This window comes from Equus przewalskii, chromosome 1 (genome assembly GCF_037783145.1).
Source record: "Equus przewalskii isolate Varuska chromosome 1, EquPr2, whole genome shotgun sequence".
NCBI classification, from domain to species: Eukaryota; Metazoa; Chordata; class Mammalia; order Perissodactyla; family Equidae; genus Equus; species Equus przewalskii.
Genome location: NC_091831.1, coordinates 344,945 through 359,215, shown reverse-complemented (window position 1 = coordinate 359,215; position 14,271 = coordinate 344,945). Strand labels below are relative to the sequence as shown.

At 56.3% G+C, this 14,271-nt stretch overlaps 1 protein-coding gene and 1 long non-coding RNA gene across 4 annotated transcripts in view; both read left to right on the top strand.

Annotated features, from left to right (window-relative positions):
- The window catches only part of LOC139085126 (uncharacterized), a 41,984-nt gene extending 38,903 nt beyond the window's left edge, over positions 1-3,081 (top strand). The window contains exon 3 of the long non-coding RNA XR_011543193.1: positions 2,459-3,081. This is a non-coding gene — a long non-coding RNA (uncharacterized lncRNA). The remainder of the gene's footprint in view (positions 1-2,458) is intronic.
- Positions 3,082-4,973: 1,892 nt separating this feature from the next.
- LOC103556398 (olfactory receptor 287-like) lies at positions 4,974-9,957 on the top strand. Of its 3 annotated transcripts, none has more exons than XM_070630852.1 (3): positions 4,974-5,114; positions 6,846-7,006; positions 7,129-9,953. In XM_070630852.1, the coding sequence occupies exon 3, from the start codon at positions 7,134-7,136 to the stop codon at positions 8,067-8,069; it is 936 nt and encodes a 311-aa protein (XP_070486953.1). In that variant the 5' UTR covers positions 4,974-5,114; positions 6,846-7,006; positions 7,129-7,133; the 3' UTR covers positions 8,070-9,953. The 3 variants fall into 3 exon arrangements, with proteins under 3 accessions (XP_070486953.1, XP_070486942.1, XP_070486932.1); XM_070630841.1 differs by lacking the exon at positions 4,974-5,114 and adding an exon at positions 5,905-6,005 and having other exon boundaries at positions 7,129-9,957; XM_070630831.1 differs by lacking the exon at positions 4,974-5,114 and having other exon boundaries at positions 6,472-7,006.
- Positions 9,958-14,271: the final 4,314 nt, after the last annotated feature.

Below are 14,271 nucleotides of genomic sequence, written 5' to 3'. Positions count from 1 at the left end.
GGCTAGGCACCGATAGTATTTCTGGCATCTTTTTAACAGGCATTTCCCAGTTTTATCCACCCTTGAGTACTTCAGGGATTGGGGTCCTCTGGTTTGATCTCTGCACTTTAGTGACCGGCTGCGTGTTCGCAGTGCCTCAAGAGAACCCGTCAGCACTCTCCCTGCAGGGTCTCCCCTTCCCGCTGCGCCCGGCTGTGCCTTTCAGATGCACACCCCGGCTCGCTGGGCCGCAGTGCTTGCTCCTTTCAGAGAAGGATTGCAGATTTGATGGTGAGAACAAGAGGGTGTGATGGAGATGACAGAACATGGTTTTCATCAGTCAACTTTCTCAAGATGTCAAAATTGGAAAGGAATACTGTGCTGCAGAAACTTTCAGAGGGCAAATGGTGGTATCATTATTTTTGACCCAGAAATTCCACGTCTCATGCTGCTTCACAAGGAGACACATACAAATATCTTCGCAACACCACTGTTTGTAATCAGACAGATTGGAGGCAGCCCGAACACCGGCCAATGGAGAGGCGCTGGCCTTGGTGGGGCCGATGCGTGCAGAGAAAGTCGGCATGTAGGACCTGGAAGCGCATTCCTAGGGTGCCAAGGAAAGAGACAGGCATGTCCTAGGATAGTGTGAGCACGTCGGTGTTAAAACTAAACACATCTACAGAAAACTTCTGAAAAGGTTTGCACCAAACTGTTCTAAGGGGCGACCTCTGAGTAGGTCGTAGGACTTCCACTCTTCATATACTTCTGTATGGTTAAATTTTCCCACAGAGAGTGTATATTTATGCATTACTGAAAAAAATAAACCAAACACTCATGACATAATATGGAATCATAAACACCAATTATGACACAGAAGTGTTTTTTGCATGACTGCTTAAAAGTAGATCATTTCATCACAGCTGTCAGTCATAATGAAAGCATTGCTCCATTTTGTCTCCAACTGTTCCTTAAAGCACATTCAGACAGGAAGGCTATTTCCAAGTTGCTGACTTTTCTGACAGCTCTCAGACAACATAAGTCCACTGTCACTTCTAGCCACGGAACACAGACTGCCCCTGGAATCAGGGTGTCTGGACAAGACACTCCCCAGATGCCCCCTCCACCGGCTCTTCCCCTGGAATCAGTGTCTAGACAAGATGCTCCCCAGATGCCTCCTCCACTGGCTCTGCCGCATCCGTCTGTGGTCAGCAGAAGATGTCCACGTCACAATCCCCAGAACCTGTGAAGATGTCACATTGCATGGAAAAGGGGAACGGAGGTTGCAGATGGCATTAAGGCTGCCAAAACAGGGAGGTCATCTGGATCATCTGAGTGGGTCCAACATCGTCACAGAGGTGGGAGAAGGAGGAGGAGGGACAGTCAGAGGAGGTGTGTCTGAGATGTGGGGTCAGGGATATACTGCATGGCTGGCTGTGGAAAAGGAGGACAGGGCCACCAGCTGACGGATGCAGGCACCGTCTAGAAACTGGAAGAGGCAAGAAAATGGATTCTCCCCTGGAGCCTCGGAAGGAACCAGCCCCCACCCTGACACACACACCTGGATCTAGTGCAGGGAGAAGGGTATGGAGCTTCTAACCTGCACGTAGTGTGATAAATGTGTGCTGTTCTAGGCCACTGAGTGTGTAGTGATTGGCTCCTGCAGCCACAGGAAACTCACGCTGTCTGATCTCCTCCCCACAGGGAGCTGCTCTGGGCTCCTTGGAGGGAGGGGAGGGATGGGGGAAGGGGGGGCCCTTGGAGGGAGGGGGAAGGATTGGGGAGGGGGTCCCTGGGAGCTGTTCTGGGCCTCTTGGAGGGAGGGGGCCCTGGGAGCTAGATTTGCACAACTGGGGCCTGGCAGGGGGACGTGACCCTCCTGGGCTGTTTCCTGATCTTCCCGGGCTCTGCTGTGGACCACTTCCTGCAGCCCTGCGATGCCATGAGGTGCATCCACCCACAGCCACTGTCCTCCCAGGTGTCCTGGTGCCCCAGTGGCTGCATCTGGCCCAGAGGAGCTGCCGCCTCCCTTTCCTGGTGAACTCCAGGGCACTGCAGATCCTTGGGCAGCCGCGCCTCTTTCCCTGTCAGCCACCCTGAGGCCGCTCAGGGACCCAGGAGTAGGCACGGCCCTCCTTGCGCCCCAACTCCAGGGCTCCCACCGAAGAAGCCGCTCTTGGCTTGAAGGAAGCTTGTCGCAGAGCTCCTCCCTCTCCAGAGGAATGTCTGCACAAATCCTCCCCTCGGGGCTCTTTCTCAGCCCTAACCAAGGCCACAGCCGGGCTAGAGGCCCAGACTCACAGACTTGGTTCTCGGACACCATTTAGAAACTGCATTTCTTCTGGTGCCTCATTTTGGTGCCATCACAGTGTCTCAGATGGAATGGAGTTAGGAGAAGTCCCATTTTAACACCATGTGGATGTTTTCATTCTGCTTTTTAAAAAACATTGCTGCAAAGCATTTACTTCTACGATTGCAGGTCACAAGAACAGAAACCGCTTTACTCGTGAGCCCCCAGCATCCCACCGCACATCATCACATTCATTCCAGGCAGGGGGAGCCGGGAGAGACCATCAACCTCAACGCGGAGAACGAGGGAGTCCGAGAGCGGATGGCCTGCTCAGGCCGGTGGCCGGTCAGCAGCCCACAGGGAGCCAGGCCTGCAGAGGAGCTGGGTGGTACCCAGCTCATCATCCTGCTCCTCCTTTCCGGGGCCGAGCCCCCTGGGCCTCATCACCTCTTGGGTGGTCTTGTCAGTGGGAAATTATGGATTTGACCTGGCCTTCATTATCATAAGGAAATTATCAGGAATGTGGAAAACACTTTTGGTCCACATACATCTGTAGGAGCAGTAGTTACAGTAGGACGAGCTGGAGATCCAACCGTCCAATGTGGAGAGGCTGAGGGAAGTCACTCAGAGAGCCTGCAAACTCGGCGAACGCCAGGTGTGTGGCGCTAAGTAGCATAGATCTTGTGTGAAGTGCTCTTGTCACACAAAAGGAGGGGACTGTTGTGGTGATGGTGAAGTTTGTGGTGACCGTTTCATGAGTGTTACTTACTTTCAAGCTCATCAAGGTATGTGCATTAAATGTGTACACTTTTTTTTGTGTTGGCCAATCTCAATTAAGAATAAAAAGAAACAAGAGCTTAGAAGGGCGTCCGTGGCATGAGCCCTGAAGGTCGACACGAGTGGAGGACGTGACACACCGCATCTCCACACTGAGCTGTGCTTTCAAAAACTTTCCTTCTATTTGTATATCTTCCAGATTCCTAGAGTGTTATATTTGGGAAAACAGGGTTTGAAGCACACAGAAAGCAGCCGTATTTTCCCAGACAAGCCCTGCAGTGGGTGGTAATTGACGAGGCCATTCTCCTGCCTCAGGGGAACTCCTGCACCAACTTTTAATGAGCTCCCAGTGAGGGCAGCTCAGACACCTGTGTGGCCGTGGCCCTGTAGTGGCCCTGGAGTCCCCCGTGTGGTGTGACAGTTGAGGTCAGAGCATGCTGTCTGGGGTCACCCTCTTACTGGCTGCCATGGTGCCCCTTTTCCCTGGGGCCTCGTCAGGACCTGCTCTGGCTGCCAGCCACTCCCAACGTGCTAATGGGGGAAACAGGCTGAGGGTAGGGGTCACACTCCCATCACTTCCCAGGACCCCCACCCCAGGCAGCAGAGTCCCTGCCACCCAGGCCCAGGCCCCGTGTGACTGTGCGCAGCCCTGCCCATGGCCATGAGCCCAACTCCACGTCCCCGAGCGGGCCCCACAGGTGTGCTCTGGAGCCCCTGGGCCAATGCTCACGGAGCCCAGAGGATGGGCTCTCAGATAAAGCCACCTGGCCGACAGCAGTTCCTCCCGTTTGTCACAGCTTCCTCCTGTCCACACTGGGCTGGGCGGGTCCCCACCTAGGGGAGCAGCCCAGGGGACACCAGGAAGGAAACAGCCGCAGGCTCAGCTCTTGCTGGAGCAGCATTTCTGGAAGGTTTGAGCAGGGTGAGAATGGGGGCAGCCTATCAACCTGTGGGGGGCATCATCACCCTGTTTACAAGGGGTAAGTGAGGCGCAGAGCACCTGCTGACAGCGCCAGCATGCAGTGGACAGCCGGATGGCGCCCTGGGGTGCTCTCACAGTGGGGGCTCGCAGTGCAGGACGCGGCCCCTGGAGACAGGCCCGGCTTGGGGCAGGCACACTTGGGTTGTAGGTGAAAAGTGACCTCTAGGCACTGCCCGAGGGCAGGAGGCCCCACTCGGGATGCTGGGCGCTGCCCCAGGACCACCCTAGGGCCCCTCCCCACTCCCAGGCCAGGCTCTTGTCAGCTGTGTAATCGGCAAGATGGTCCTGGCAGGCCTGAGCCCGAGGGAGGTGGGTGGAGGGCAGGAGTAACCTGAGTGTTGGAGGGGCGCCCCCCGGGCACAGGGCTCACCCTGCTGCTCCCTCTGTTGGTGGGCGGGCAGGCCGGGTGCTGTCCAGGGTGGGGAATCTCCCTCCCTACTCTGTATCAGATGCATTTGCTGCCTGGGCCAGGAGCTACACAGCCAGTGGCCTGGGGTCTGGGCTCCTGGCCAGCCTGTTAGCCAAGGGCCAGTGGGGCTTGGTGAAGATGCTGCCCTGAGGGAGGTGGGGCGGCAGGTGCTGCATGGCCACCATTTGAGACAAGGACTCAGCCTGAGGAGCAACAGCAGAGGCGCCACCCGCTTCCTTCTCCTGAGGTGCGGCTGGGGCAGACTCTACGCCCCTGCCCTGGCGTCTGCACCGAGCTGGGCCAGTGCTGGCCACTCCGAGCGACCAGTCAGGGTCACTGGGCAGAGCAGTCTTGCAGACCAGGGGCAAGGGCAGTGGTCTGAGGGACTGCACTCAGGTCCAGTGTTGCTGGACAGTCAGGCGCCTTGCTGGGCAACTGAAATCTGCCTCCCGTCCATTGCTGTGGACGTGCTGGAGCAGCAGAGGGTCCGGAGCAGCCCGTGACCCTCACACCCGTTCCTCTTGCTGCATCTCCAGGAGGTGGGCAGCAGACAGCAAGTGCTCAGTCAACGGGGGACCCTCATCAGCAAGTCAGAGAGTCAGCCGGCCAGAAGGTCATCCAGACCCCTTGGATGACTGACCCCCAACCACACTGAGTCCCCACGAGCTGACCTGCAGGTAGATTTCCCCACACCCCTCCCCCACGAAGAGCTGGGCACCTGGCAGGGGGAATCTCGCCATGATGGTGGGACCCCCTTTTAGTCCTGTCTTATCCTCTGAGTCTCAGGGGGTCCTTGCAAGATGGGGAGGATTCAGCAGGATCTGGGTGCTCTCATCACCCCCCCACACCACTGGCACTTGGGGGAGCAGGCCAGCTATCCTCATGTCCAGGGCAGGGAGGAACTGCTCATCAGCGGCAGCACCGGACGTTTGGGACAGAGAGGGCAGGCCGGGCCGAGGTTTCTTTTCCTTTGAGCCCTGCAGCCAAAATCTTTAACAGGGACAGTTTTCTAAAGGAGAGGCTTGTCCAGAGTCAGAGCTGAGAAAACAGCCCCCACCCTGGTCCGGACCCATCATCACAGGCAGGGCGGCTACCCCTGCAGCACCGCTTCCCATGGCTGCACTGGGGGCGCCTGGAGGCCCGGTGCAGCCGGGCTGGGGTCCGTGCCCCGTGGCTTTCAGTAGAGGGGGCAGGAGCAACCGGCCTCCAGGAGGCAGGGGAGGGTGGGGTATGACGGAAGGACCCGGGACGGGATGCTTTGTTGAAAGGACAGCTCCTTCCAGGAGGGCCCACCGTGGCCCCCTCCTGGGGCCTAGGGGTTGGGGGTCACTGGCCTTGTCTGCGCTGCCAAGACCCCCTGGGGAGTTCTGCTTCTGTCTGAACGCCGGCTGCGGGGTTGGGCAGCCATGAGAGACACCCCTCGCAGCCGGCGCAGGTGTCTTGGGGACGTGGCCACAGCGTGGGCTGTTTTGTTACTCATTGGGGCTGACAGACAGTTGCAGAGACTGCACTGTGGGGCTGGCAAGGGGATGCAGCCAAGGGACGCCTCAAGTCTGCTAGGAATAGGGGTGAGTGCTCCAGAGGGGCAGAGGGCTGGCCCAGGTAGTGTGTGTGTGCACGCACGTGTGAGCAGAGGCCCGTGAGTGTGTATGCTGTGCCCACGTGTGAGTGGGCACAGGCACGTGCGGTTTTGGCACGTGCGCACGGCAAGGGAGAGGAGGCGGGGATGGAAAACTGCGTGGGGTCGTGGGGGCCCCGGAGCGCGGTCTGCCTGAGCCGGTCCGGCGTCTGGACAATGTTCGGGCTTCGCCGGCCGGGCCCTTCCGACCTCACTGAGGCTGCTGGTTCTCGGCTCCATGTCCGTGGGATCGCCGTCCCCCTTGGCGCGGCCACCCCCTCAGACACTCATCGGGCGCCGTGGGCCCAGAGCAGCCAGCGCGAGGGTTGCAGGAAGGGACCGGGGAGGGTGTTGCTGAGGGGCTGAGTGCGCCTCCCACTACCCCCTCCCCTCGCGCCGCAGCCCCGCACTCTGGCGCCTGCCTTCGGGCTGCCTGTCTTCCCTGTGGGCGCCGCCCTCGCGCCCCGCCCTGTCTTGTCCCCGTCCCCCCAGCACCACCCCCACCTCCAGCCTCTGGACAGAGACAGCTGTTTGCGATTTCCCATTGCGGGGTGGCAGGGGTGGGGGGAGGGACGCCTGTCTGCCTCAGTTCCCAGCTGAGAAATATCCGGGGTGACAGCCCCACGGGCTACTTCTGGAGGTTGCCGTCCTGGGGGGGGCGGGGGCGGTTACCGGGCACAGTGATAAGAATGTTCTAGGAAATCAACCTGGTTTGTTGTAGGAAAATGCTACAAATAGGACCATACATAATTTCATTTGTGAAAACTCGACACTTTCTGTCCTCTCCCAGGCTTCTTGAGTCTGAGAATAAGGACCGCCCCCCCCCCCCCCAACCGCCAGGTGGGGAGCAACCGCTCACCAGCGCTCTGAGCCACTTCCCTTGTGGATCACTGTCCACTCGCTCCCACGGGGATGCTAGGCCTGGCTGGGGTCCTGGGATTCTCGGACAAGGTGAGTAGACCCCAAAGGGAGTGGGGAAGGGCCGGCCCCTCCTTTCCTGAGCCCCCAGTGCGGGCCTCGGGTGGGAGGCCCCTCTTCCCGGCTGCTCCCACTCGGTGGTCTGTGTCTCCCAGGCTTCATGACTTGGGGCCGCGGCTGGAACCTCTCCGTGCAGGGGCCGTTTGTCCTGCTGGGCTTCCCGGGGCCGCGGGGACTACACGCGGGGCTCTTCCTGCTCTTCCTGGTCCTGTATGTGCTCACGGTGGCCGGGAACCTGGCCATCATGTCCCTGGTCGGCGCGCACAGGCGCCTTCAGACGCCCATGTACTTCTTCCTCTGCAACCTCTCCTTCCTGGAGATCTGGTTCACCACGGCCTGCGTGCCCAAGGCCCTGGCCACCTTCGCCTCGCAGAGCGGAGCCATCTCCTTCGCCGGCTGCGCTGCGCAGATGTACTTCGTCTTCTCGCTGGGCTGCACCGAGTACTTCCTGCTGGCGGTGATGGCCTTCGACCGCTACCTGGCCATCTGCTTGCCGCTGCGCTATGGCGTCATCATGACGCCAGGCCTCTCTGCCCGCCTCGCCCTGGGCGCCTGGCTGTGTGGCTTCTCCGCCATCGCTGTACCCGCAGCCCTCATCACCCGCCTCTCCTTCTGTGGCTCACGCGTCATAAACCACTTCTTCTGCGACATCGCACCCTGGATTGCGCTGGCTTGCAGCGACAGGCGGGTGGTGGAGCTGGTGTTCTTCGGCATCGCCTTCTGCGTCATCCTGGGCTCCTGCTTCATCACGCTCATCTCCTACACCTGCATCATCGCCACCATCGTCAGGATCCCCTCTGCCCAGGGCCGGCACAGGGCCTTCTCCACCTGCTCCTCCCACCTTACAGTGGTCCTCATCTGGTACGGCTCCACCATCTTCCTGCACGTGAGGACCTCGGTGGAGAGCTCGCTGGACCTGACCAAGGCAGTCACGGTGCTCAACACCGTCATCACCCCGGTGCTGAACCCGTTCATATACACCCTGAGGAACAAGGACGTCAAGGAGGCTCTGCGGAGGTGGGTGCAGGGAAATTGAGCTCCGAGCCGGCTCTGCGGGGCTTGGCCACCCGATTCTCCCGGCCAGGCCTCAGTTCTCGGCACCACTCTCTCTGCGTGGCTGGAAACGATGCCTGATATCACTGTGTGGACGGGCGGCCCCCAGCCTGGCCCCGCGGAGTTTCCATTCTTCTACAGGCCTTGCCAAACTGTACTCAGACCCTCAGGGTTCCAGGCGTGGATTCCGGAAGAGAAATGGGGACACATAGCCCCCAAGAAGCACCATACATACTGCAGACTCCCACAGCCCTCTGGGCCCCAGGCACTGGACAGCCCGTGAGCCCCAGACCTGGTGAGGTGTGGGCTGTCATGCCCTTAGAACTCCTCCCCCGTCAACACCTCAGTGATGTGTCCTGAGTGGTCCCTCACTGGAGGCAGGGGTTGTTGGTGGCAGGGGTCGTTGGTAGGGGGAGGTTAACCATGGAGGTGAGAACTCAGAGAAAGATGTGAGTAGATGTCTTCGAGGAAGCCTGGCAGTGTGTGGGGCTGTTTGGGGTCAGTGTGTGGGTTTGCCTCTGTTCGGGGGGCCTCGGAGCACACCCACCAGATCTCTCCCCCTCCAGGGGCCTGGACTGCAGAACCTGTGGTGTCAGAGGGAGGGACTTGGTGTGGCCTCTGAGTGGGTCCTGCCCGCACCATCTGAGGGGTCTGAAACTTCTGTGAGAGGCCTGGTCCGTCCTGACTGTCATGTTTATTCTCGGAGCAGCGCACGTGGGGTTAGAAGCCCAGGCTCCGAAGCTGGGTGTCTGGATCCAGCCTTCTGCCAGCACGATGCTGGAACCTCTGGTCTTCACTGGTCTGTACATGGGGATCGTGACCGTGTGGTCTTGAGGCCTCTGAGCACTGAGTGAGGTAACTAACGCATCTCCAGTGCTTAGCACAGGGCCTGACGGGAGCATGCGCTCCGGGCATGTTGTTGTACTATTATTTTCATGCTCAGCAGATAAAATAGTGCACAGGCTGTCCCCTTGCCTCCCTCCTGTCACTTCACACAGCGGTCAGACAGAACCGATGGATGCCGTGTCCTCGGCCCAGTGTCTACCCTGATTGCCCAGCCACCAGGGACCTCGATAGAACTGGAGCCTCTCCTGCAACCTGGACCAAGAATGAGGCGGCTGCCTGGACTTGGCAGGGCTGTGTGGCACTGAGTGAGTTTTGGTCACGAGTCAGCCAGGAGCTGTGGCCACCGTATCCATCCAGGTCTCCAGACCCAGCCCCACTTCTCACCCAGGGACAGACACGAGATAAGCCGATTAAGCCAGCCCAGTGTGGCAGTAGGCTGAACCCAGCACTGCCATGCAGAGGGTCCGCAAGCCCAGCCTGCCTGGTGATGCTGGCCGTGCTCAAGAGGGGTCTGTGGGGCATCCTGGGGGGTTTTTGGAGCTCACTACAGCTGGAGCCTACAGGGTCCGGCCCCTCTGGTGGGTGTGCTGCCCCCTCAGTCTTGGCTCAAGCACCACGTCTTGAGTTCCTGGAAGAGCTGCCCTCACCAGCAGCCTTGCTGGCTCCCCTGTGCACTGTGAGGGTCTGACGCCCAGGTCCTCATCACCCTGTCCTGCTCTCTTCTCCAGAAGGAAGCCCCGCAGGGCAGGGGATGGTTTATTCTCTGCAGTGACCTGATGCCTAGATCAGGGCAGGCTCCCACAGGTGAACATCAGCCCAGAGGGTCAAGGAGCCATTTCCCACCAGTGGGAAGAAGTCGGGCTTCCTGGAGGCCCCCCTTTCCCGGAGCCAGAACAAGAAGACACATTTATGTCTCTTGGACTTGTACACTCAGTTATCTACAGCTAATGACAGTTGTGTCATCTTTGTGCTTTTGTGAAGTTATTTTCCAAATAATGAATTAAAGAGCATCCACTTTTAATGGGTTCATGTTTTGCTAAGCTGACAGGGTAAGTTATGAACACCCCACATTAGCATAGCTGTTTTGCTCACGGCCACACTTGAGCTCACAGCTCACAGTGACTTGGAGGACCTGGCGTGGGGCAGCGGAGGGAGGGAGGCGAGGGAGGGTCTGGTAACTTTATTGCTGTGGCCCCAGAGCCCAAAGAGGCTGACTGACTCCCTCGAGGCCACACCGAGGAGGCAGCACAGCCGAGCCCGCCTCAGTCCGCTGGCCTCTCAAGCGGAGGCTCTGCGTTCCCACCGACCCCTCACTCTAGGTTCCTCTCCTGGGAGATGGAGGCCAGTGCAGTGGGTGACCCCGAGGGCCCCTCTGCACCCCTTGGTCTCACGTCCTCAGCCTAGCGTGGAGGAGATCTCCCAAGGCTCCTCGACTCTGGGGGGTGGGCTCCGGCCCCTCCCTGCCCCCCTTAGTACAGGTTAGGGTCCCAGGGCAGCGGGCAGGCGTCCTTGTCTGTCCTGGCCCTGAGTGTGGCCTCAGGGCAGAGGTCGTCGCCCACGTAGACTTGACCTGACCAAGCCACCTCCGAATGCCTCGTGCCCCTGCGCACGTCAAGGGTTTTCCTGGGCTGAGGACCGAGCGCGCACAGCGGCCACAGCTCAGTTCCCTCCCGCCTCTCCGGGTCTGGAGGAAAACCGCGCGCGCTCTGGACACATTTTTTCCGCGCGCGTCGGGCTCCGCGGAGCGGGTCCTGGAGGACTCGAGCCCCTCTGCCGGGACCCGCCGCCTCCAGGCCACCGGCCGTGGGTGCCGCGGCCCTGGGCTTCCTCCCCCTTCTTCCCGAGGGAAGGCGAGTCCCACAGGGGACGTGGGGCCGCGCGTCTCAGGAGGCGCCTCTCCTCCCAGGGCAGGGCCGCGCGCGCCATGGGCTTCCCTTTTGGGAAGGCGGCCATTACTCGGTGTTGCTTCTGAGGTTTAGGAGTTAGGTCGTTTTTGAAAGCCGAAAGGGAAGGCCATCTACTTATCATTTAGTGTGAGTGCAGGATGCTGAGAACCGCAGCCGCCCCGGGACGCGGCGGGGGCGCGTCTTTGCGGACGCTGGGCCTGGGAGGAGGGAAGCCCTGTAGCGATTCCTTCCGGGGAGCGGGGCCCGGAGCCGGGTCTGCGGACCAGGGAGGCGGCCAGGGCGGGCGGCGTCCCCGTCTAGCTGTTGACCTCCCCAAGCCCCCGTTTCTCACGCGGGTGGGGCGAGGATCACCGTGTGTGAATATCTGAGAGGCGCCCGGGGTAGCGCTTGCCCCAAAGCGTTTTTCCTCCAAGGATCTCTGTGTAGATTTTGTGACTCAACAAGTCACGTGAAGACAAGGCCTCGGTGACCCGATGCTGGACGCGGATCTTCCTTTGTAAAGTTTGGGCTCTGAAACAGGCAATCCTAGAAAGAGCAGGGAAAAGCCACAAATTAGAGAGCTGGTACGTCACGCACCCTGCACCTGAGTGCTGCTGTCAGCCTGGGTCTTCTCGGGCTGAGCTGACTCACCGGCGGCTCCTTGGCATCGAGTGCTTGGCTCCTGCCGGCGCAGAATCCCAGGCCTGTGAGCCCCACCCGTCCAGCTCCGGCGGTTTTCTGGGTCCTCAGTAAGTCAGTGAAGAACAAGACCTGGCACTGCCTGCTGTTTTCATACTTCTCTTTCTTGTTAGGTGAAAAAAGTTTTAATGGTGATGTTAACTTTATTATAAAGGCAGTTTTAGGTTTTGTGTGGAAAGTACGGAGAGTTCTCACCCAGCACATCGTCCCGTTTCTCCTTGTGAATATCTTGTGTTAGCGTGGCGTCCATTTGTTACAGCTGATGAAACAATTGTTAACTAAAGTCCGTCATTCACACTAGAGTCGCTCTGAGTGCTGTGCATTCTATGCGTTTTGACAAATGCGTGTGTCGTGTACCCCCCGCTACCGTGTCCCACAGAGCATCCACTGCCCTGACACCCCTCGTGCTCCACCTGCTCATCCTTCCTCCGGGCCTCGCGCAGCCCCTGGCAACCTGTCAGCTTTTTATTGTCTCTACAGTTTTGTCTTTTCCAAAATGTCATGTAGGTGGAAGCACACAGTGCTCAGCCTTTCACTAAGCAATGTGCATTCAAGCTCCCTCCGTGTCTTTTTGTGACTTGATAGCCATTTCTTTGTTATTACTGAATAACGTTCCATTGTCTGGGTGTCCCACACTTAATTTATCCATTCACTTATTGAGGTTACCAGGTTTTGGCAATTATAAATAAAGCTGCTATAATCATTTGTGTGCAGAATTTAAAAAATTTGAAATTTCTTTTCTTTTATTCTTTTTTTTATTGCAGTAACAGTGCTTCCTAGCATTATATAAATTTTGGGTGTACATCATTATACATTTCAATTTCTGTGTAGATTACAACATGTTCACCACCCAAAGACTAATTACAATCCATCACCACACACATGTGCCCAGTCACCCTTTTCACCCTTGCTCTTCCCCGCTTCCCCTCTGTGTGCAGGTTTCTGTGTGGATATAAGTTTTCAGCTTATTTAGGTAAATAACTTGGAGTGTGATTGCTGGATCATATGGTAAGACCGTGTTTAATTTTGTAAGAAACTCCAAACTGTTCTCCAAAGCGGCTGCACCATTTTGCACTCCTGCCGGCGATGCATGAGTGCATGTTGCTCCCCATCTTCCCCAGCAGTTGGCATTGTCAATGTTTTGGATTTTAGTCCTACTATGTGTGTAGTGCTATCTCATGGTTGCTTTAATTTGCAGCCCTGAATAGTCACCTTGTCATATGCTTAGTTGCCATCTGTGTATCTTCTTTGGTGGGGCGTCTGTTCAGATCTTCCATTTTTAAAGTGGGCTGTCTGTTTTCTTATTGTTGAGTTTTAAGACTTCTTTGTGTGTTTTGGATGAAAGTTCTTTATCAGATATGTGTTTTGAAAATATTTTCTCCTAGTCTGTAGTTTGTTTTTCTCATTCTTTTAACTGTGTCTTTTGCAGAGCTGAAGTTTTTAGTTTTAATGAAATCCACTCGTTCAGCTTTGTATCTTATGGATTGTGCTTTTGGTGTTGTATCTGAAAAAGTCATCACCAAAGCCAAGGTCACCTCAATTTCCTCTTATGTTACCTCCTGGAAGTTTTATAGTTTTGCATTTTACATTTAGTTCTTGGATCTATTTTGAATTAATTTTTCAGCAAAAGGTGTAATGTCACTGTCTAGATTATTTGTTTTTGAATTTTTTTTGTTAAGGTTATGCTAGTTTGCAGCATTATGAAATTTCAGTTGTACATTATTATTTGTCAGTTACCTTATAGGTGCGTCCTTTCACCCTTTGTGCCCACCCCCACCCCCCTTCCGCCTGGTAACCTCTAAATAGTTCTCTTTGTCCATGTGTTTGTCTATCTTCCACAAATGAGTGGAATCGTACAGTGTTTGTCTTTCTCTATGTGGCTTATTTCTCTTAACATGATACCCTCAAGGTCCATCTATGTTGTTGCTAATGGGACGATTTTGTCATTTTTTATGGCTGAGTAGTATTCCATTGTGTGTGTGTGTGTGTGTGTGTGTGTGTGTGTGTGTGTGTATACCACATCTTCTTTACCCAGTCATCAGTCGATGGGCACTTCAGTTACTTCCACATCTTGACTATTGTGAATAATGCTGCAACGAACATAGGGGTGCATAAGTCTCTTTGAATTGTTTTCTTTTTTTCTTTGAATTGTTGATTTCAAGTTCTTTTGATAGATACCCAGTAGTGGGATAGCTTGGTCATATGGTATTTCTATTATTAGTTTTTTGAGAACTCTCCATACTGTTTTCCATAGTGCCTGAACCAGTTTGCATTCCCACCAGCAGTGTATGAGGGTTCCCTTTTCTCCACAGCCTTTCCAATATTTGTTATTTTTTGTCTTGGTGATTATAGCCATTCTAATGGATGTAAGGTGATATTTTAGTGTAGTTTTGATTTGTATTTCCCTTATGATCAGTGATGTTGAGCATCATTTCATGTGCCTCTTGGCCATCTGTATATGTTCTTTGGAGAAATGTCTGTTCACATCCTCTGCCCCTTTTTTTTTTTTTTTTTTTTGAGGAAGATTAGCCCTGAGCTAACTACTGCCAGTCCTCCTCCTTTTCGCTGAGGAAGCCTGGAAGCCTGACCCTGAGCTAACATCCATGCCCATCTTCCTCTACTTTGTATGTGGGATGCCTACCCCAGCATGGCGTGCCAAGCAGTGCCATGTCTGCACCTGGGATCCAAACCCGCAAACCCTGGGCCGCCGAGAAGCGGAACGTGCGAACTTAACTGCTGCACTACCAGGCGGGT

Bases quoted from the DNA above. Each gene is read 5' to 3' on its own strand.
- LOC103556398 (XM_070630831.1), top strand. From the start codon at position 6,781: ATGCTACAAATAGGACCATACATAATTTCATTTGTGAAAACTCGACAC. The intron at 7,007-7,128 runs GTGAGTAGACCC...TGTGTCTCCCAG, and splicing joins TCCTGGGATTCTCGGACAAG to GCTTCATGACTTGGGGCCGC.